The sequence below is a fragment of the Filicampus tigris genome, chromosome 16, assembly GCF_054856515.1.
Source record: "Filicampus tigris isolate MCC_2025a chromosome 16, RoL_Ftig_1.0, whole genome shotgun sequence".
Taxonomy (NCBI): domain Eukaryota; kingdom Metazoa; phylum Chordata; class Actinopteri; order Syngnathiformes; family Syngnathidae; genus Filicampus; species Filicampus tigris.
In genome coordinates, this window is record NC_141232.1 from 16,753,218 (window position 1) to 16,776,221 (window position 23,004).

At 40.5% G+C, this 23,004-nt stretch overlaps 2 protein-coding genes across 4 annotated transcripts in view; both read left to right on the plus strand.

Annotated features, from left to right (window-relative positions):
- hoxb3a (homeobox B3a) overlaps positions 1–23,004 on the plus strand; it is a 53,473-nt gene that overhangs the window by 11,057 nt on the left and 19,412 nt on the right. For all 3 annotated transcript variants that reach the window (XM_086054726.1, XM_086054728.1, XM_086054727.1), the window contains one exon: positions 7,117–7,397. The gene's annotated coding sequence lies outside the window, so the exon portion shown is untranslated. The remainder of the gene's footprint in view (positions 1–7,116; positions 7,398–23,004) is intronic.
- On the plus strand, positions 1,480–5,628 carry hoxb4a (homeobox B4a). The gene is made up of 2 exons (XM_086054734.1): positions 1,480–1,948; positions 3,819–5,628. Exons 1-2 carry the CDS (start codon positions 1,549–1,551, stop codon positions 4,091–4,093), a joined length of 675 nt encoding a protein of 224 aa, XP_085910860.1. The 5' UTR covers positions 1,480–1,548; the 3' UTR covers positions 4,094–5,628.

The following is a 23,004-nucleotide window of genomic DNA, read 5'->3' on the forward strand; positions in this document are numbered from 1 at the left end:
ATATCTACCCTGTAGATCCGGATTTGTGTCCAAATCTTGAAAGCAATCACAAATTCGCTTCTAGGGGAGTATATAGTAGATTTATACACGACGGCACCGATGGACACAGCAAGAAAAGCTCTCATTTTTAGAATGGAGCTCAGATCATTTGCCACCAAAGGAGGCCTTCGCGGTGTAGATAAACAGGCCTCAATGAAAGTTGTCTCTGATATTTGTGCAGCGTTAAAAGAAAATTAAAAAAAAACTTTCCAATTATGAGTGAGTTTTGTTCTTGGTTCTTTAAAACAAAAATCGAGCATATCCCGCTTCAGTATTCCAAAAGCTATGGTAAAATTGAACTCTCTTTAGTAATGATTTCTCTCGTTGAAAAATGATGCGGTCGACTGTAACTGCTCATCAGGGGAATTGGCCCGTGTGCGTGAGTGTGTGCGTGTGGCGGTCAATTTTCTTGAAACAAAGGAAATGAAATAGCATTTGGAGACAAATGAAAATTTCATAGCATATTGTGCATTTATTGACGATATGCATGTATAATGTCAAGGCTAAAACGGCATTAGTATTTAGATACATGTATAATTTTATCTCCATCTTCGTGAACATGCGCATTCAACTTGAGGCTATTTATGACCTATATTGTTGAAATGTTAATAGTCCAAGGGCAAAATCTTGTGGGTGGAGGTGTGGGCGGGGACTTGAAGGCACAATGAATTGAGATATGTCAGTGTTTTTACTTTTTCATCTGGACGTGCTTGAGTGCGTGCGAGTGCGTTTATGTGTGTGCGTATGTTTGCGCGCGCGAATTAACATGTAAGCAGCAGCAAAAGTAAACTACTGCAGGTAAATATGGAACGAATGCCTGCTCGTGGCTAATGAAAAGGTCTGCTTTAGTGATTTCGGATGCAGTATAACCTTTATTGGTTGATGATTTTTCTATCGATCCTAAACTGAATATAGATCTAGCTCAGCTGTTGGGTGGCCGCACAACAGTCCACTGTTTTCGGTATCCCACACTATCACTGACTTACAATGAAATAATTGATGGGGGAGGGGAAATGAATCATCAATATATAGAATTTTCACAGGCAAATGACCAAAGAATTATTTTCGCATGTATTATTTCCAAGAATTTGATGGAACTCCTGATTTCGTGAAAACAGAACGATGATCTGTTATTGTTCTGCTTCTCTGCCTACTTTAAGGCATGTCATGTCATATTGGTGGGAAGTATATACTGTACATGCATGTAGGGCAGCATGGGTGAGGTGGGGAGCTGCATGGGATGGAGCGGAGAGTGGAAGTTTTGGGAAGACTTGTTTGTGACTGCACGCAAAAGGAGAGCATACGACGTTGCGCGTGGACACTTATTCCATTTCCTTGTCCACGGCTCGTCTCGCTCACGTGCCATTGGTTCGCTGTAGTCACGTGGTCGCTTAACTTTATTCACTTGACAGCAGAAAAAGTAGGAGGGTTCAGCGGAACAGGAATGACCGCCGAGTAAAGCGATGCTATATCAATTTGAGTTATATATTAGGTTCAATTCTGGCATTAATGGTCATGAGCTCCTATTTGATCAACTCCAACTATGTGGACCCCAAATTCCCACCCTGCGAGGAGTACTCACATAGCGACTATCTACCCAGCAACTCTCCGGATTATTACGGCTCCCAAAGACACGAGGCCGTCGCATTTCAAGCGGACTCTCCTCTCTACCATCGCCGGCAGCGAGCGGAGCCACAGTACGCGCAGTGCCAGCGCTCAGGGCAGCCCCCCTCGGCGGCGATGCCCCCTCGCGGCCTCGTCATTCCCCAGATTGGAGCAGAACTCGAGCGGGACTCGGTGACACCCAGCCCGCCTCCGCCTCAGTCGCGTGAGCAGCCGCCTCTCAGTCAAAACACTAACAAGGACCCCGTGGTGTATCCGTGGATGAAGAAAGTCCATGTAAACATTGGTAAGTGTTGCATGCAAACTTCCTAATTCTCCCTCGCTTGATCTGCAGTCCAAGTCCCCGCCGTTGCCTTGGTGTCCGCGGGCACAATCTACGGCTTCCTCGCGCCTCTCGGTTGGACTTGTACTAGTAGTCCTTGGAGATTTACGATCGTCTGTTTGCACGGCCAACATAATTACATCCTCCATAAATTTTTATTACACCTCTACGCCGAGGTGCCTTTTTGAAGTCCGATCTCAGGCTCGAGTCCTTGCTTTATGACAACCCAGACTGAACTCATAAGTTAGCTTTTATGCTGTGGTAATTTGATTTTAAGTGGTAGGTTTGTATAAACCGTGCGCAGCACACTGTCGAGCCTTCCTTCATCTCTCCGTGTTCCAGGGGAGGGGGAAGTTTTATGGCGGCTGAAATATTTCTGTTTATGGAGCGCGCCGTAAAACACTAATGTAAAGGCAAATACCGCCATCTATTAGAGCTTTTCAGTGTTGTAGTTGCCTAGCTGGCTGCACGCGGCTTGTTCGTCCGACGATGTCAAGATAATTTGAACCAATAATGTGTCCATGGATGTTGGACACAGTGCAAGCGAAATGGGATTTGCAACAATTTTCTTATTCGATCCTATAAATCGCACCATCTCCTCGCCGTCTCTGTTGATACAAGGCAGACAATCAACGCCCCGAGTTCGCATAGCGTTGCGGCTGTGCCGAAGGAAAGAAGCCTTCCCTCATTTAATGTACTCATCGCTTCCTCTGTTGCTCCCATCAATGTTTGGCTTATTCTGAAGTATCGTGACCAAATGGCGCAAAGCTCAAGCACCAAATGTAACCTGCATTTGGCCTTCATTTTTGAAATTCAAATCACATCTTTTGTCACTGTGGCTGTTGTATGTGCGTGTGTGTGCGCGGGGGTATTCAAAAACAGGTGACGAGCGTCTTACAGAAGCATTTTTCGTTAATAGAAATGAAATCGTGACCATTGATTCTACTAATCATTTAGACTCATAATATGTTAATTACCACGCATGCATGCAAACATTTTTACTTCTACTACTACTACTACTGCATCAGATTTGTATGTTGCTTTTATGGACACTCTACAATGGACACATTATTCATCCGCTCACACATTCACACTTGGTGGTGGTAAACTAGCCACAGTTGCCCTCGGGCAGGCTGACGGAAGCGTGACTGCCAGTGTTGAGCCTACGGCCCCTCCGACTACCACCATTCACACCCAGTCGTACACTAGTGTGAGTGGCATTGGAGGTAAGGTGGCTGAAGTGTCTTGCCCAATGACTTAGACAGAGCGAGATTCGAACAGTTGACCCTCCGGTGACTGAAGGACCCGATTTACCTCCTTTTCGGAATGCATAGTGACAATCTTCTCTCTGCATTTAACCCATCACATGCAGCAAGCACACATGATTCGAATGCACGTGGTGACTGTGTATGAGGCGCTAAATGCAGGATAATAATAATAATAATAATGATAATAATAATAATAATAATAATAATAATGATGATGATAATAATAATAATAATAATAACAATAATGATAATGATGAGAGTATTATTATTATTATTACTCTCATCATTATTATTATTGTTATTATTATTATCATCATCATTATTATTATTACTATTATTATTATTATTATTATCATTATTGATAGGGACGGATTCACTGACTGATTCAAAAACATTGACACTGGCACAGCAATCTGATATGTGCGTCAGAGCAAAGCTAATTCGCAGTGCTCGTCCCTGGGCTTATTATTATTATTATTATTATTATTATTATTACTATTATTATTATTATCATTATTATTTTTGTTGTTGTACATATAGTAACCCGTTCCTTTGTTCTCTCACAGTGAGTTCAAACTACACGGGAGGCGAGCCTAAGCGCTCTCGGACAGCTTACACCCGCCAGCAAGTTCTGGAGCTTGAGAAGGAGTTCCACTACAACCGATACCTGACGCGCAGGCGCAGGGTGGAGATAGCGCACACACTGTGTCTGTCAGAACGGCAGATCAAAATCTGGTTTCAGAACCGACGAATGAAATGGAAGAAGGATCATAAATTGCCCAACACCAAGGTCCGCTCTGGGAATAATGCAAACGCCCAAGCTTTAACTGGCTCCATCTGACTGCGCATAGAAATCGAGACCATCTGCTCTTTGCTGCATTTCTGCCATCCAAAACAACGAAGCTGTAGATAAAAACTGTGGACCTGATTAACCTTTACTGACTTGGAAGCGTCAGTGATGTTGCACACTATGGGCTCACCGTTGTGAACACAAATATACTCAACCAATTAAGAACACGATTATACAAAACGATGATGTCCTGCCTTAAATGTCCAATACAACACAACATATTGATATATTTTGTGAAAATCCACGTTCATCAATAGGGAATTGTGAGTTTTCTTTTCCTGTATTTCCATAAAGACATTCTTTCCCAGTTTTTATCATAAAGCCAAATTGGGAACACTTAGTTATTCTTAGTTGATCTAAATTGACACTTAGTTGATTCTGTGGCTATAAAGCTGGACAAATGGGTGAATAGATTAAACGCGGTTCTGCCTTTTTCAGTGGTTTTGCACCACGCAACATTACAGTTATCTTTCCATGATACTATTACACCAAATAGACAGTAAAACATGCAAGCTCTGTCCTGACTTCCCAAATGTAACCATCGCCAATGACATACTTTTATTAGCGAAGTGATCATTATGTATATGGTAGGCTATTTATTGACCAAATGGAGATTTTCTAATGTTTATTGTCATTTTCTATACTCAGCATTGTTCACAAAATAATGATTTGTGTTTTGATGCCGGGAATGACAAGGAGCGCTATTTGCTGCATGATATTTAACGCAGGCTGATCGGACATGGGCAGAATAAGTAAAATAACAAACTATAACAGTGTTTATAGCGATGCCACACACACACACACACACACACACACACCCACACACGCACACACACACGCACCCCCACGCACACACAAAACTAGTTTTCGGTTGCACATGATTACAATGTGGTAAACGTCCCCCTCTTTTCCGCCCAAAAATAAAATATTCTTTGTAAGTTTAACACATTATAATCCTATGCAACCGAGGCACGTTTGAATGAAGTAAATCCAAAGGATTTTTTTGTGTATCTGTAATATACCCCAAGTACGCACTACAAATACAACGCTATACAATATTACCTCAGCTGCACTTTTAAAACCTTTTTATTTCGATCGTTCAGTGCAGTGACGCATGTTCTAGCATTCAAATTTTGAGCATTACGAGTTGTATCAAATATTGCTTGCAATAAAATGCTCTGTTGAGATCCTTTGTAATTTTCGTATAGGCTAATAATGTCACATTGCTCTATTCAGAGACATCACAAAAAATAAGGAACCTTTTGTTGCATGTCTATCTGATTTGTTGTATAAAATACGTGCACAACTTGTTTCTTCCTTGCCTTTATATTATGCCATTTATCCTCAGTGTTATTTTTAATATGCTATTTTATTTCCATTCCAAATATCTTGTTTTATCATTAATAATAATAACAATAATAATAATAATAATAATAATAATAATAATAATATTAATAATAATAATAATAATAATAATAATAATAATAATAATAATAATAATAGTGTCGAAGTGGTACCTCACGGACATGCATGCTGCATCTGTGTTTATATGCGGTCTTATTTGTAAATACAAAATACAAATAAAAACATGTCTGAAAATGCGTTGTTTTCCAATATCCACTGTTTTCCTCTTCGACCTCATGCTGATATTTTTCCCTGGTTATCATTTCATATTGTTTTTTAAAAATGGAAGAACCTTTGCCTTCGCCTTGACAGCTGTCATCTCCAGCAATTGCAGTCCTGAAATATGTGCAATGCATTGTATGATTTTGGTGTTCCCAACACACACAAAATGCGAGTTGTCTTCAGAAATCAGGGGCTCGCGATGATTAATATGGATTTGCCGCTAGTGATCTTGGTACATTACGTCCTCTAATCTTGTTTTAAATCACAAACCGTTTCACCCTCTTTCCCCCCGTTAATTTAACGGCATTGTGCAGCACATTGACAGTAAACGGGGCCGACCAACTCCTTCCATTTTGCTTTGGATATATTTTTTAAATAAAAGGATTTGGTTGTGGTCTTTGAATGCGTTCATGAATGTAATTTCTGTTTAATTCTTGTTCCCAGCATAAGCGTTGTGTGCGCATGTGTGTTTTATTTTTCCCCCCTCTACAATGTAAAGAGGGAGAGGGTCGGCACCATAGCTCAAACCTTGACAAGCAAATAGATAATCAACAAGACGAATGACTTCTTTTGTAAGGCTCGGCTCCGGTATTAATTTTCATTTTCTTCTCGAGCAGGTATCGAAAAATAAAGAGCAAGAGAGGGTGTGGGGCGAGAAAATAGCATTCGTCTCGATGAACTTTCAACTAAAAATGTGCCCCCCAAATTGGTCCACTCGTATTCCTCGGCCCAGAGAAGATTCGCCATTACATGTTGGCTGATTTCTCCCTGGACCCCTTGCCAAAGAGACTCCCCTTACCCATTTATCTCTTTTCTTCCATTTATGAAAGCCTATTGCACCGTAAATGACACGCCCCATATCAAACAGAACGCATGTGTTCAAATGTCCAACAAAACAAATTAGAATAATGTCGCATATGCTTGGCATCATTACGCACCTGTCCTATTGCAACTTTTACGCATGAGTGACAACTGAACATGGATTGAACGCGCTGACTAACAATAGCGCTTCGCTTCAAATACCTTTCGTACATTTAAAAATACAGACTACTATATTCTAACAATATATTACCAAAATCTCGCCCCTGTGGATTTTATTCAATCTTGAAATAAATTCTCATCTGTGTGCTATGGCTATGGTGCAATAAGATGCAAAGAAGCCTTAGCTTTAGTTTTCAACCTCACACCAGCTGGACCTTCTGTTGCTTTCTTTAATGAGAGGGCATTTTAGCGAGGATGCCCTCGCCCTGTGAAAAGTTTAACACCATTATTGGGAAACAGGGGAGAGAGGACGGCTCCGACAAGAAAAATGTGAGAATTATGCAAGAAATCATCATTAATCACTTGTTCTTCTTAAACCTTCTTCTCTTTCTATTGTTATCTCGCAGCCTCCTCCAGGGCCCCTTTCTGTCAGGAGGTGCGAGGGGCCAAGAAACAGAGGAAAAGAAGAAAAAAAAAGAAAGAAAACGTCTTGGAAGACAACCCCCCCCCCAACACACTTAACACTTAAGAAAGAACACTTTCTTTTCTACCCACTCATTCACGGGCTTTTTTTCATGCCCTTCGAGAGTATAAGAAAGAAAACCCGTTTTCCTGCTCATTGGGAAGAAGACGCAGATAGGAAACTAAGAAGATGGCGAATAATTTCATAAAGGAGGTGCCTTGCAAGGTAAGGCCTGGAAATTCAATGTAAACATCTCCACTTTTTGTATTTTGATTCCCTTGCTTGCTCCGTGGCGTTTTAAAGCTTTATTGCCCCGTGCGCATTTGGTGCAATGGCCGTGGGAGCTTTGGGTCTGCGTGCGCGCGCACGCGAAGTTTGTTTGTGGGGTGTGTGTGTTTGAGCGCGCGCGTCTCTGGTAAAGATCTCGGTCTGTGTTGTTGTTGTTTTCTTTTTCCTTCTGTGTTTATGTAACATGTGTCCGCCCACCTTTGCGTAAAAGCGCCACTTCGACATTTGTTTGTCACTCTCTCGGCCTGTAGGTGATTAAACATTTGTTTTAGTGCGTGGATGCCACTTATTGCACGTGTTAATTTGGATCAATGTATCGGTTTTATTATTATTCTATTATACTATAGCATTTAACACAAAAACACACACCTATGTATGTGACATTGTTGTCGATGGCCAGGAGCATCTCTGTGGTTTAAATTACTTAAAATTGGTAAGGATGTGGAGCAAGGTGAAAATGATGCTGGTCAATGGCTACTTTTTGTGCTTCTGGAAAAGAAAAAAGGAAAAAAACAAAACAGATTGTATTATGTTTTAATGCATGCAACCAATCGCGGGCCCAGCTTTCTTGGGTCTGTTATATATTAAGCAGAGCTGCCGCCTGACCCCAAAAGAAATCAATCTGACCAGAATTAGAATTAAAGGGGCACACTCTTTGGTCTGTTTCAAGGAGATGGAAGCCACGGCTATGCGGAGAAGCAAGAGAAAGAAATGGAACAATATGCAGTTACTAGAACGAAAGGCAGCACAGTGTGCTGTGGATTGATGGTTGTACGGGGCCGCGGCCAGAATGGGTTCAAACAGGGGACACGTTTTGCTGACCGATGAGGTCGAGTGACTCTGAAGCAAGAGGCTGACCTGTGGTTATCCCCCTCCCTATGTTACCCGCCTTGACCTCGTAAGGGCTCTGCATCCTCGGCTCATTCGGACATTCCCAGACCTCCCGAGCCCCCTGGCCCCTTAGTCATAACATGCCGAGTTGAGGGCACTGTAAACCACGGGCAGTCATAGACAAACTGCCATGGAAGCCTATCACCTTTGGAGGGGTCAGATTCAGTTCACAATTAAATGGCTAGATTTATAAATATCCACTTGCACAGATATACATAGTTCACAAAAGAATTGACATCTGTGATAGCCTATCGAGATAAAATACTTAACTGGATTGTATTTATAGATTACTTGAAAAAAACGCAGATGAAAAAAGTTGCTTTACATAAATACAAACTGGACATAAAACAATGGACAATCAAAATTAGACAATTAAAAACGAAATAAAAAAACAAGCTAAGCTATAACAAAATCATGCTCTTGCTCTTTATTTTATATATATATATATATATATATATATATATATATATATTAATTTAACCAATAATGAAAGAAAGTGCATGTACCATCTGAAACGAAATCACCAACATGAGAGAAGGTAGACAGTCAAGTCTGTAAACCAAACAGTCTGTCAGCAAGTCATTTTGCCAACCAGCTAGTGGCTAGCCTTTCACCTTTCTCCCTGGTCTTACTTAAACATAAATCAATGATTATTGCAAAACTGTCACTCAATAATACAATGCACTGTCAAGCTTAAATGCGAATGCATAGTCCTGGAGGTCCGTTGTAGAGGAGAATAAAAAGGGACGACTTTCAGACGTTGAGTTACTTGCTCACGGGTTGTATTGTACATGCGGGACACACACTACACTACAGATCTATAGTTGCCCGATTTATTAACTAAACGCTCAGTTGCCTGAGGAAATAACATAATTGCCGGGATAGCCATGGATGTTGCCGTTGTTTCAGACTGCGTGCTCGTGGGAGTAAGTGGAAATGCAGAGGAAACTACGGTGGCTTAGATACACCAAAAATAACTAAATCGAACCTGCCAATTTGAACGTTTTTAACACATACACATCATATATATATCACATGACCGCAAACGCAAGATGGTGGCGTCCATGGTTACAGTAGCGCATCATGACATGTCTGTCATGTCCTTTAGTGATGCGGCAGCCAATCATATTGCAGTAGGAGTAGGCGCAAACGACCCATTATGCAAAGTCTAGCAAAATATCAAAGCACAGATAACTCCACTTATATGCACAGTTATACTGTGCTTTGCGCTAGACTTGTGCTTAGCACTAAAAAAATATGTCAATTCAGTTTGCGTAGATGAGGGCGAATCTGTACAGTGGCCCGAGCCAAACGGTTTCGAGAATGTGCACATACACGCCAGGTAAAAAGTTAACAAACAATGTAGGACGAATTAATCATTGCAGTCTGTGGGACTTGTATAACACAGCCAAATTACAATGTGGGCCAATAAGAAGCAGTCAGCACGAGCAGAATGTGGAGCCGGAAAGTTGGTGTAGCTGATAAGTAACCGTATGGACTTCTTTATAGCCGTTGAACCAAGATAGTATTTAGCATTAGCCAAAGTTCTGGCAAAATATCCTGGCTACCTCAATGACTGGTGATGTTCATCCATGTTTAAAATGTTGCAAACATATATATGGGCCATTCTACTGAATTGGTTCAAATTCAGAGTTGGAAAATGTGTGAAATTTGTATTTTATTTCAGAAAAACTTTTATTGTATTCATGTTGCATCATATCTAAGGGGCATAAATATAGTAAAAGTACAGTCAATGTTCAAATAGTCTTTTTTAGCTTTTCCCAAATATCTTGCCTGTCCCTAAAATGTGTCACTACCAAAACACACAATTACAGAAGAATAAAAATAATTCTACTCCCCGATTCATATTTTTTTCCATTCCCCCCTCTACAGAGTATTTTTATAGATTAATATACATGGTTTTGACATCAAAACCAATCTAAATGAATTTTTAACAGAATTTAATATTAGTTTTTCTGAAATAAATCAAAATTTATATATTTTTCATTGTAAAATGTAGAAAGTTGTTCATTAATTAAAACAAACATACCCTTAAACAATCATTATCAAAAATTGTTGGTTGATAATTCAATACCTTTTATTTTTGTTAAAACATCATTTTTTTCGGTAGTGACTGAAAAATTTCAGATGTGACCATATTGTTGCTGCTGTTGCAGTAATACTTTGTGTGAGGGTAGCATTGTACTCACTTAACTACTTTTGCAATATTTTACCTTTTAACGTGTATTATAACTATCCATCCATCCATTATCGATACCGCTTATCCTCACAAGGGTCGCGGTAGTGCTGGAGCCTATCCCAGCTGTCTTCGGGCAGTAGGCGGGGCACACCCTGAATTGGTTACCAGCCAATGTCTGGGCACACAGAGACAAACATCCGCACTCACAATCACACCTAGGGGCAATTTAGAGTGTCCAATCAACCTACCGTGCATGTTTTTGGAATGTGGGGGGAAACCGGAGTACCCGGAGAAAAACCACGCAGGCACGGGGAGAACATGCAAACGCCACACAGGGAGGCAGGAGCCGGGATTACACCCACAACCTCTGAACTGTGTGGCGGATGTGCTAACCAGTCGACCACCGTGCCACCGTATTATAACTAATGAAACATTATTTTTGCTCCATGCTCTTCTGACTTTCCTTTGCTCTCTGCTGGATACTTCATTGGTAGACTTCAGCTTTCCTTCTTCCTTCCATCTCTTATTTCTTTCTCATTCCTTTATTAAATATTGTTTGGATTTCACTGGGTCATTCTAACCCTTCGCCTGTACTCTGTCTCTGCTCGGCTTTTTGGCATTTTGGTGTTTTTCCCTTCAAATTAAGATAAAACATGAAATAAAATATTGTTAGAATCAGAGAGACCTGTGTATGACATATGTATCTATGTATTATATTATTTAAAACTTACTTTATTAAAAAATAAAGATCATACTGTCACTATCGAAACCATTATGTCATTACCGAAACCTTTCTGTATTTTTCGGTAGTGACTGTTTCGGTTTTATTTTTCCCTTCAAATGAAGATCAAATATGGAATAGAATATTGTTAAAGTCGGAAAGATCTATGTATTATTTAAAACGTATGAGAGATGCACAGTTGCACACCGGGTGGTAATTACGTTGCTGGTAGTGATTGTTTGTTGGCCCAATGGAGGTAATTTGAGCAGGGTACTTTGTTCTGGGATGATACGCCATAGACGTATACAGCTAATATCCATCCATCCATTATCGATACCGCTTATCCTCACAAGGGTCGCGGTCGTGCTGGAGCCTATCCCAGCTGTCTTTGGGCAGTAGGCGGGGCACACCCTGAATTGGTTGCCAGCCAATCGCAGGGCACACAGAGACAAACATCCGCACTCACAATCACACTTAGGGGCAATTTAGAGTGTCCAATCAACCTACCGTGCATGTTTTTGGAATGTGGGAGGAAACCGGAGTACCCGGAGAAAAACCACGCAGGCACGGGGAGAACATGCAAACTCCACACAGGGAGGCCGGAGCCGGGATCGAACCCACGACCTCTGAACTGTGAGGCAGACGTGCTAACCAGTCGACCACCGTGCCGCCTACAGCTAATATGATATTTGAATTTAGTTTTGCAAAATGCACAAATTTCTCCATTAAGCATCAAGCAAATGAAACTCTAAGTCAAATTATCTATTGTCCATCTTTGTATTAGTGACTCCTTTAAGTTTGCCTGCACAAGTGAGCACAGGTGATAGGCCGCCACTGGAAGTAAATAAAACTGCATTAACTGAGTTGACTTTTTTAATGCGTCAAATTACTTAAAGCGGAAGTCAACCCAAACATATTTTTTTCAATATTATGTTCCCAGAAGTCCCACTAGTTGAAACACGGCATTCTGATTAATTTTGCGTTTGTGGAATGTAAATTAAGCAGCAAAATACACTTGTTTTTAGCCATGTCTAGGGGCGGTCATTTTGTCTTCTGTCGATTGAAAATGACATCACAACTGCTCACAACAACCAATCACAGCTGATCTGTTTTCTGAATCTGAGCCGTGATTGGTCGTTGTGAGCAGTTGTGATGTAATGTTCAGTCGTCAGAAGACAAAATGGCCACCCCCAGAGATGGCTAAAAATTAGTGAATTAAAACTTATTCCACAAACGCAATATTTATCAGAATGCCCTGTTTCAACTAGTGGGCTTGCATAGAACATATTCTTGAAAAAAAAAATGTTTGATTTGACTTTCCCTTTAAATTAATCTACAAAGTGAATTTTTTAACTTTGCAATGTACAGCATCAAGTACTGTATATGTTTTTTTTTTTTGTATTTCTATAACGGAAAACAGTGTTGCCAAACATTTTGGCCAAGTTTGTAGTTTTACAAGAAAGTTTATGTTCGAGAGCGGTTTGAACCATAGATTATAATGAAAGCATTTTACCCACTTCAGTGTTTGTTTTAATTGTCAATCTGCGGTGAAGTTTGATAAAACACACGTGAAACTGTTTTATGCGACGTGTTGCATTGCATCAATATGGACTTATAGTTAACATGCATGATTCACAGCAATAAAGTGCTACAAACAAACATAAAATATAGTTCAACCTTATACACTATGTTGTTTCCCCCCACATGCTTCTTGTTAAGTTATCGTTTATGTACTGTTTCCACAGTGTTGGATTAGCACGTCATGAAAACATGAAATCACAAGGGTGAAGCCTGCAGACATGTGCTCCCGCTGGCTTGTGGTTTGTGCTTAAGCTTCTTTCTTCTTATCATGTTTGCTGCTGTCATTGAGATGTTTGGAACTGTCCAAACAGCTGATGGAGGAATGTTTCAACAGGATCTTAAAACAGAAGCTGTGGCTTTGTGGGTTCTCCAGTTCACAGTCACACCTCTCAGTGCCCTAATGTAGTGCCCTTGTACCATTATAACAAACTACAACCATTAATAATAAACACTTTATTTTTAAATAAATACCTCCAGGGTATCAAACTCTACTGTATCCCTAAAGTTCATATTCAAGGCAAGTTGGAATACAAATACAGCAAAGCAGGAAAGGTGCCTTCTATTGTATGTGTGAGTGCTTGAGGCGAGATTTCCTGGTTTTCATAAACTTAACATAAACACACTGTTTGCATGCAGTTATACTCCCTTATATGGGAAGTCTCACCACGGTATGCTAATTGGCTAATTGCTGGACAAACCTCTAGCACTGTTGTTTAGCCCCCACAAACTCGTTGCGTCACAGTGTTGGCAAACAAATGTATGATTATGGAGGAGGGCGAGCATGCAGTCAGGAGGTCACGGACGTGGCGCGAAAACTGCAGGAGGAGGTCGTCATGAGGAATACAGGTATAAGGCTGCCAGGTTTTTCTAAGAAGAAAAAGAGAACAAAATAAAAGTCTTTGAGCTCAAATTACAATTAAAAATATTTTATAGCCAGTCAAATTACAGGATTTGACTCTAAGACACAGTTGTTGAACAGTGCCACCCAGAATTGTCTGTTCTAACTCCATATATGAAGAACCGTTTACTTAAGGCACATGTGTCAAACTAAAGGACCGGGGCCATATCCGGCCCATCACATACTTTTATTTGGCCCGCCAAAAAAAAATGATCGACTAAATGTTTATTACTAAAATACCAAAACTGCAAATTGATTTCAGTTTTAAAAACGTTGGGATATTGCAAGAATTTTGTTAGCAATCACTCTTTGAAAATGAATGAAATAATATTTGAGCAAACAGTTTTTACTTACCTCTGATTTCAAAACTAGTTATTCATCCATTTGTTGTGTTTATGTAATATGAGGCAATCATGCATTTATTTGGGGTTCACAGTCAAAACGGCCCTACATTGAACCCTAACTAATGTGGCCTGTGACAAAAATTAGTTTGACACCACTGACTTAAGGTATTACAATGCAACACCAAATTCAATATGAAAATGTGTGTTGTGCCCGTTGATTATTTATTCACCAATTTTTATCATTTGTTAATCCATACAATTTTTGGTATGTCAGTGAGTGGCGTTTTGTGGATTTATACTTTGAGAAAATCAAGACCATCTTCAGAAAATCATCTGTAGAGACCAAACATTATTCACTGCAGTGCATATTTGAATATATATAAATAACGAAAAATGATTGTAGCATTGCAAGTTGGACATTTTAAATGTCGATGCTGCCACCATGGATGGAAGCACAGTACTGGCCTGTTGGAGTATAGTCTGAATTTGTCAGCATTCGAGTGCTTTGCCTTCGCTCCCCACACGTTCCGAAACATGCATGTTAGGTTTATTGAAGGCTCTATAGTCCGTGTAAATGTGGGTAAATACTGCTGTTTTGTCGATATTGTATGTGTCATGCAATTGACAGGCAACCAAGTGGGCTCATTGGTCATTTCAAATACAGGGTTGCATGCTAAATTCGACTATGAAATGTATGTGGATGACTAGCCAATTTTTCACTACATTCAGTCGTCACGGATTCGTGCTTTATGTCACACACAAACCGTTATTTAATAAAATCTGCAGTGACAAAACTCTTTGGTTAATAGTTTAATTAAATGTCTGATTAAGCTTCTGAATTTTTTTTGCCCCATTCATTCGCCAGACCACACAGGACATGAAACCGGCAAGGGGAGGAGTCCACGTGTGGCGCTCTGCAATATTTTCAAGAGCAGTTGTTGTGACTCGAGACAGATTTATGAGCGGCAGTAAAAAAAATTAAATATAAATAAATAAATGAAAAAAACCAAGATGTCAGCGCTTGGTAAATCAATCTGTCTGCCTCTGTGAACACTACTGTCTTCATTGTTGGTTAATAATAATAATAATAATAATAATAATAATAATAATAATAATAATAATAACGTCAACATAAATCAATTGAGCGTCCCAGGTAATCATTTATTTGATTCATTCTCCATTAAAACCAAAAGCGATTTTCAGTTTGTCTCGATATGTACTAAAAGACAGATGAATGGTTAACCAGAAGGAAGACTGAACCTGCCCTAATCCATCACGTGCTGGCTACTCCACGAGACCGCGCAATTCTTAACGTTTGAATATCACTTCAACCACTGGCGCTTGCTTATGTGCAGCCGCTATATTACATATGTTAAAATCGAATATATTATTTTGTGAATGTGATCGAAATCCTGACGGAGATGCAGACTATATTTCAATTTTTATTTGAACTAAAATCAAACTCAACAACCAACTAATGTGTAATATTAACATAAACAAAAACACTTTTTAGTACCGTTCTTGAAGCCAGGCAAGCATTGGATTCTGTTTTTTCAATTGCTGTTTGTATTGCTTCAGTTTTCAATAAGGCTTTGTGGCACATTTGCAAAGCTAATTCGTATAACTGTCGTCAGGCCGCCCAGGTTCCTCTGCTGCATGCTTATCTTAGCTGTTGTTCACACTCCGAGTGCTATAATTGATGGCCATCATTACGGACGCCATCATCACCACTGCAAATGTTTTATTTCAATCTTCTTGTGGGCAGAACAGAAAAGTGCCATATTGCCCTATTGTGCGCCTTTAATTAAAGGATTAATAGAAACGATGACTCCTTTTTATCAGAATGTGTATTATTTTAAATGCACAATGCATCCCTCCTGCTCCCCTTTCAGAATATTTTTTTTTCGAACGAAAGTGTTCACATTTATTTTTTAACTTGGTTGGCACTTATGGGCTCATGGATAGCGGCTCTTTTGTGACCTTGAAGAGGTTTTTGCTTGAAGTAGCAAGGTTAGCTTTTCGTCCAATGTTGCATGCATTACAACTCTGAAACCATCAGGAGGGCCAAATTGATTCTTGACTTTATTGATGCGGCCCCACGTGGCCACGCGACGGGAGAGTTTTGTCTCCCTGTTGTTTCTTTGTCACTATCCAATATCTTCTTTTTGTTGAGCACCTACGTATTGCTTGCTCTTTTTTTATATGCACTGATACTGTACTCTTGAATAATACCCGCAGCTCACTGCCTCTAAGCGGTTTGTAATGTCTTTTAGTACCGAATGTGAGTCAGTTACTTGAAAATGCATTATGCATTTGTAATTTTATTTACATGGGGGTGAGGTATCTAACGACAAGACAGGAATGCAGCATCGATTTGTAAATTCAGCATGATTGAGTGTTTGTGACAGTGCATGTTTTTAAACCTCCGGATGAACAATATAACGTCACAAACGAATATTTTCCATTGAAACAGATATTTTGAAATAGAAACCAGGGCGATTTAAGGAACTCCTCTTCCTCTGTAGAAAATGGACTGGGAAAGGATGTTGGAGTGTAATAAATAACGAAGCGTGCCGTCATTTTCTGAAGAGCACTGTGTGGCATTTTGAATTTTTTCGTCCACTTTACCACACGGAAGAGGCACATTTACTCCAACTCCATTTGCGGAGGTTGCAGAATCTATATCTATCTGTCAGAAATATAACGCCAAGTAAAGGTGTCGCGCCTGCTGCGTGTTAATGTCGTGTAAAATTAAACTATCCTTTCAAACAAAAAAAGTGGGGGGGGAACACGAGCGAGCCTCCCCAAAGCGAGAGAGAGGGAGAGGGGGTGAGAAAGAGAGAGAGAGAGAGAGAGAGAGAGAGAGAAAGAGAGAGAGAGAGAGAGAGAGAGAGAGAGAGAGAGAGAGAGAGAGAGAGAGAGAGGAGAGAGAGAGAGAGAGAGAGAGAGAGACAGAGAGAGGCAGAGAGAGAGAGACAGAGAGGGGGGGGGAGGGGCTGCAATATAACAAATTTGGACGGGTGTGCGTCTTGCGGGTCGTTGTGGACACAACGTGAGTATTGCGGAAGAAAGAGGACCTGCGTTGGGGGGGGGGGGAAGAAAGCGCGCTCCTTCGACGCTGCGTTGCCCTCGCCTGCATCCATCTCTTAGGCTTTAAAAAAAACACCCTGGTAAATATCCCCCCCAAATAACAATAGTGATGTTTTTCCTCATCGTGCATGTTGCTGTGGTGTTGTTTACACATCTCCACTCACCCATAATCATAATCATCATAATTTCGTACAGTGTGGAATCAATGTTAACCGATGGCTGTTTATATCTTAGAAGCACTTTTCTATTCTTCTCCATCTTCCTCCCATCACTTCCTGCCTGCCTCCGCATTCCTCTCTCCGTCCATCCCTCCCTCTCTGACTCTCTCGCTCTCTCTCTCTCTCTCCCTCTCTCTCTAGCACTCTCTCTCTCTCTCTGCTTTTTCTCGCTGTCAGCCAGCAGCCTGCTCCTTCTCTTGATTTATAGTGAGGCTGGGTGTCAGCGTGTGGCCGCGCCTGCCATTGTGTGTTGTTGTTTATGGCGTTGCACGCGATAAGTCGCGAAGAGATGGTGTGGAGGAAATGACGGCCGATAGAGAGCAGTTGAGATTGGCTCATCTCTCTGTTCTCCTTCTTTGCCCTCTTCCTGCATACATGCCTTCATTTTCTCCATGCCTCCACTGCATTTTTCAATCTGCACTTGATTAGCTCAAAAGGGTTTTCTTTTTCTTGGGAGCTGTAGCTCCGGGTGTTGGATTTCTGTGGTGAGCAATTAACTGAAAATTAGGTTAAATTTGACACACAGTGGAAGCCCCGGCTGCCATAAAATCTCACCGAGAGTATGTAATTTATTTAGCTTGGGAGGTGTGAGCGAGTCCAAGTTACTGCTAAATAGCCAACTGACCGTGAGTCTTAATAAAATAAGGTAGATAAAATACATTCGAGGAGACATTCTATTTGTCAACACCCCCTTTGTGTTGAAAACGGAGTGAAAACAATCATCTCGGACCTATTCATGTTGTTTACTCCAAAATTGTTTCTTAGAAACGAGGCTGCATGGGATGTGGCTGGTGTCCATTATTCTTGTCAGTACTCGGTGTCTCTGCTTTTGCTCAAACCCCCCACCCTCAATCAAACTATTCTCATGCTCAAATGTGCGAAGAAAAAGAACAGTTTTCAAGTGCGTGATTGGATTTCTGCTTCTTCTCCCCATGGTTGCAGAGAGCCAAAAACAGTTGCATAAGACGGGTAGCATCAAGTTGTTTTATTATTAGGATTTCACAGTAATAATAATTTCTTATTCGTAATCAAACACGTCAAGCATAACAAATACAATCAAACACAATAATAATGGGGCTGGAATTGCTTCATGATCACATTTCTAAGGGCTCCATGGCCGCCCCTCCCATCCTGTTAGTCTAAACCTCGGAATAACCGAATTATAATTGATGCGCAATTTCCCGTCATTTATTGATGGCATCTTTTAAAAATGTGTAATCCTCCTGTTTACCGCCGTGTAAAATAGATCCCATGTATTTGTGAATAGAGTATTACGTGTTATCGTTCAATGGGTAACATATTTTTTTCTACATGACAGTGTTGATTCAGTATAGTCACACAATTATATGAAACGGTAACCACCGCAATTTCCATTTGTTTATATTTGCGAATCAAGCGCATATCAAATTGCACTTTATTGCAAATATAAGAACACCAGTGTTCGCGGCAGCAGCTCACTTGTCTTATCTTATCCTTAGGCATGTGACCGCTTTTAAAGACTGTTTGGTCTGGAAAGATAATGCCAACTCCGCGTAAAATAGTTCAAATATTTGAAGAAACTTCATCCGCCAAACAGCTAAGAGGTTATCAAATCCAGCAAATCAACTCCTCGTATCCACAAATCAAAAGTTCTGAAGTTGGTAGGTTGCCGTGAAACTCAAAAAGCTAAATTCAGCGACTTAAATTAAACTAATAATCGCGTATTTCAGGTGAACGGTGCATCATACTCTAATTCCCGCACGGAAGATATGTGATGAGTAAATAATTATAAAACATTTGCTATGTTGACCTATATTTGGGCATTTGTGGTCGGAGCCCTGGCAACTCTAAAACCAGAATTTGGACAAACAGGGAGTCCTCACGAAAACAGCCATTAGACACTCACGAACTCATAATGTCTTTGTCATGAGTACGACTAACCTAGAATTCTAGAACTCAAATAAAAATATGCGTTGCAACATCATGAGCTACAATTGAAGTTGGGCAGGTCATGCACAATGTCTGGAAACGAACGAATATTTTTAAGACTCAAAACACGTGAAAAGAAATATATTATATACTTATATAGATAGATATAGATATAGATATCGAAATAGGTCGATGGATCTAGATTATATAAAGTTATATGAAGGTACAAACGTGAAAATTTGCTTGGTGAATATAAAACAGATAATATCATCGAAGTAAAGAAAGTAGGCCTGATTAAAAGAAAATACACACTAAAAAACGGAAATGGTATAATCACACTTCGAAACAGTCAAACATAAATCAAGCGGTGACAGGGCTCCGTAAATTGTGCATGCCAAATGATTGAAGAGTTGGAAGTACGCAGAACTAAAAGAAGTGAACATTTGTTAAAATCCGCATTAACAAGTTTATTTTTGTTATTTTTAGGGATGTATACGTCTGCATTCTGCTCTATTATTATTATTATTATTATTATTATTATTATTATTATTATTATTATTATTATTATTATTATTATTATTATTATTATTTGCTTTGTCGCTCTGTGGTTGTGTCTGGATTTTTGTTTCCGGTGGCCGCGGGGGTGAGTCTATACGCGTGGGAAGATAACACTCACAAAACAAACAACACAAAGACAGACAGACTGATAAACTCAAGCGCACGTTGCCGCTCCTATTTTACCCTTTGTGTTTTAGCAGCGGATTTGGTCCTATTCCGCTGCATGCAACACTAGATCGTATCAACTTAAAATGCATTTTTTAATTAGCAAATGAATATACTACGTTGGTACGTTGGTTATTTTAGTGTTTGGTCACTTGCAAAATGTGAGAGTTAACGTATCTTTTCTTGGTCCTGGTCGTAATTTCTTCTTTTTAAAATTCCATTAAAAAAAACATTGTATTGTATTTTTACTCTGAAAGTGATTGTTTAAGCGCCCATTTGAGGAGTACGCCAATAATTTCTTAAAAGTACACAGCTCTGACCCTCATTACACCGCCCCCCACCCCCCACCCGAGGACCCCCACCCCCCATCTCCACCACCTCGTCCCACTGCTGATTGCTCTCAGTTTGACGCCATGTAATATCCAACATCTGGGCTGCGTGCAGGCAAGACAGACAAGCAGGTCAAAATGAACCTCACTGACCCCCCTGGCCCAGCTCAACCAGACTGCCCTATTGGGCAGGGACAAGAACCAGAATCCCCCTCCTTCTCCCCGACTGCTTAGGCATCTCTTGGCTTTCAGTCGGCTGCTTGGTTCAGGAACAGTTCACTCAGTCATTCCGGTACGTCCTAGGCAAAGTCGGAACTGCAGAGTCCAAACCAACACAGGAAATGTGAAAGAAGAGAAGCAGGTTAGTAGGAATTTGATGTTGGCTATACGCAATGGCCAAGAAGTGGACGATGTTGTCACAAAAAATGTTGCAGAATGTATAACGTATAGAGGTAATGGTTTTATTTAGCACACTCAGTCTCATTGGTGCACACAAATGCTCTGGGAATAAGAGAAGAGGTAAATCCCTGCAGCGCAGTGCAGGAAGCGAACGCAGAGAGAGAGCGCCTGCGCGCTTTTTTTTTCGGGGAGCAGAAAAGGGGGCCCAGACTTAGCAGACCACATCTGCCTGTGAACGATCGTGAATAATAGCAATGCCAGCCAGCGGCGTGCGCGGTGAAATACGTACTGAAAATCCACCCACGCTTTCTCAAAAGAGAACATCGTGCTCTCTTTTTTTTCAAATTGTCCTCAGAGTAGACTTGATCCAAGGAAATCGTCACATCACCAAAAGGAGATCCAGGTAAGCTCAGTCATTATTCTGCCGGTGTGTATTTCCGAAGCATGCTGATCCCACGCGCTGTCACTACCTGTATATATGTGCTATGTGCTGCGAGCCAGTGTGCCGTGGACTCACTGCGACATCCCCACGTGCGAGCCACTCATTGGCAAAAACGTGGTTCCGTCTATGAGTGTCAGTGAATCCTTCTGAAGACAGATTAGGTAACAAACAAGGGGCCTGCCGTCTGTCTCTCTCTCTCTCTCTCTCTCTCTCTCTTTCTCTCTCTCTCCCCCTCTCTCTCTCTCTCTCTCTCTCTCTCTCTCTCTCTCTCTCTCTCTCTCTCTCTCTCTTTCTCTCTAGAACAACGAGAATGTGTGTAGTCTTAAACGGGACCTGGCAGCCAGGTGTAAGGAAAAAAAGATCTATAGCTGCACAATGATTTATGGTGGTGTGAAAAGATTGTTTACTCTCAACTTGCAGCACACTCCTGTCTTCCCTTTGTCTCTCCTTCTGTCCATCCTCAAATTTCAGCAACGTGCTTCCATGTGTGAAGGGGTCACAAGTTCGACCACTGCTACATTTTAGGGGCTCTTATATGTGTCATACAGTTACAAATTATAGTTGGTTGGTTTTGGACACTTGTCTCTCAACATCCTGATCAGTTACAATGTGTATATATATATATATATATATATATATATATATATATATATATATATATATATATATATATATATATATAAAGAGCAAGAGCATGATTTTGTTATAGCTTAGCTTGTTTTTTTATTTCGTTAATTACCATTACTTTTATTGAATATTCTGTTAGTAAGAGCAGACTGGCTCATTGCAAACTTAATGTGTAACTTGGCTCTGCCGCTGTATCCTTGACATGATTGGTGACTCAGAGACTTCACATTTTCTGCAAGTATAAAGGGCATGTTTAACCCCCACGCCGACCTCCTCCGTAAACCCCTAACACTCGTTCTCTTTCTATCTTTCTCGATCTCTTTCCCTCCAACTCCCCTGATGTCAGGGCTTCCTTTGAGTTTGAGGTTAAAGATTAGCATCTCTGATAAAGATTAACTCTATGTCAATGGAAGGTGCTGATGGGATGAATATCTGACCCAGGATTGCCTACAGCAAAAATTGTGCTAAACTGATTGCTCATCCTAAGGTGCAATGGCAAATCCTTGGAGTGCAAAATGCAGCTTTAGGGAATCACCACTCAAGTTGGGGAGTTGTTTTACTTAATCTAAAGTGAGCTGAAATGATTCAAGAATGCAAGAATGTAGTTTTCCTTGTTGACACATGGGGCTCTATTTTCATAGCCGGTGGATGCATAAATAAATGCTGGCTCACTTCACCTGTGAGCCAATTGGCAGTCAGCTATGCACCGTGCAGGGTGCAATGATGTCTTCAAAAAGTCGATCTACTGGATACGCAACGTCTAAAGAGTGGCAAAGGTGGCCTAACGTGATTTGGGCACAGGCAGACAGATTCTGAGCTCCAAGGACTTGTGTGTGATTGTCAGACTAGTGTGTGATTGCAATTCACTGGTTACATTTCCATTGACAAAATTTCTTTAACCCGATCAGAGTTGGGATTAAAATTATGATTGGATGCACTATTTTCATGGACACAAAAATATTGATGAGATTAGGATGTTCATGCATCATCACACTTTTGATCGGAACAAATTATTTTGACATGCACAGATTGACCAAATATACCGTAAAGTGTAGTAGAAGAAGAAGAAGCCGTAGTGACTTCCGTGTCAGCAAAACATCGCTCCGTTCATTTCTACTTTAAACGTTAGCGTTAATACACATATTTTTCCCGTTATTTGATGATGCTGAAAAC

Coding starts and splice junctions, on each gene's coding strand:
- hoxb4a (XM_086054734.1), top strand. CDS start 1,549: ATGGTCATGAGCTCCTATTTGATCAACTCCAACTATGTGGACCCCAAA. Junction 1,949..3,818: donor GAAAGTCCATGTAAACATTG/GTAAGTGTTGCA, acceptor GTTCTCTCACAG/TGAGTTCAAACTACACGGGA.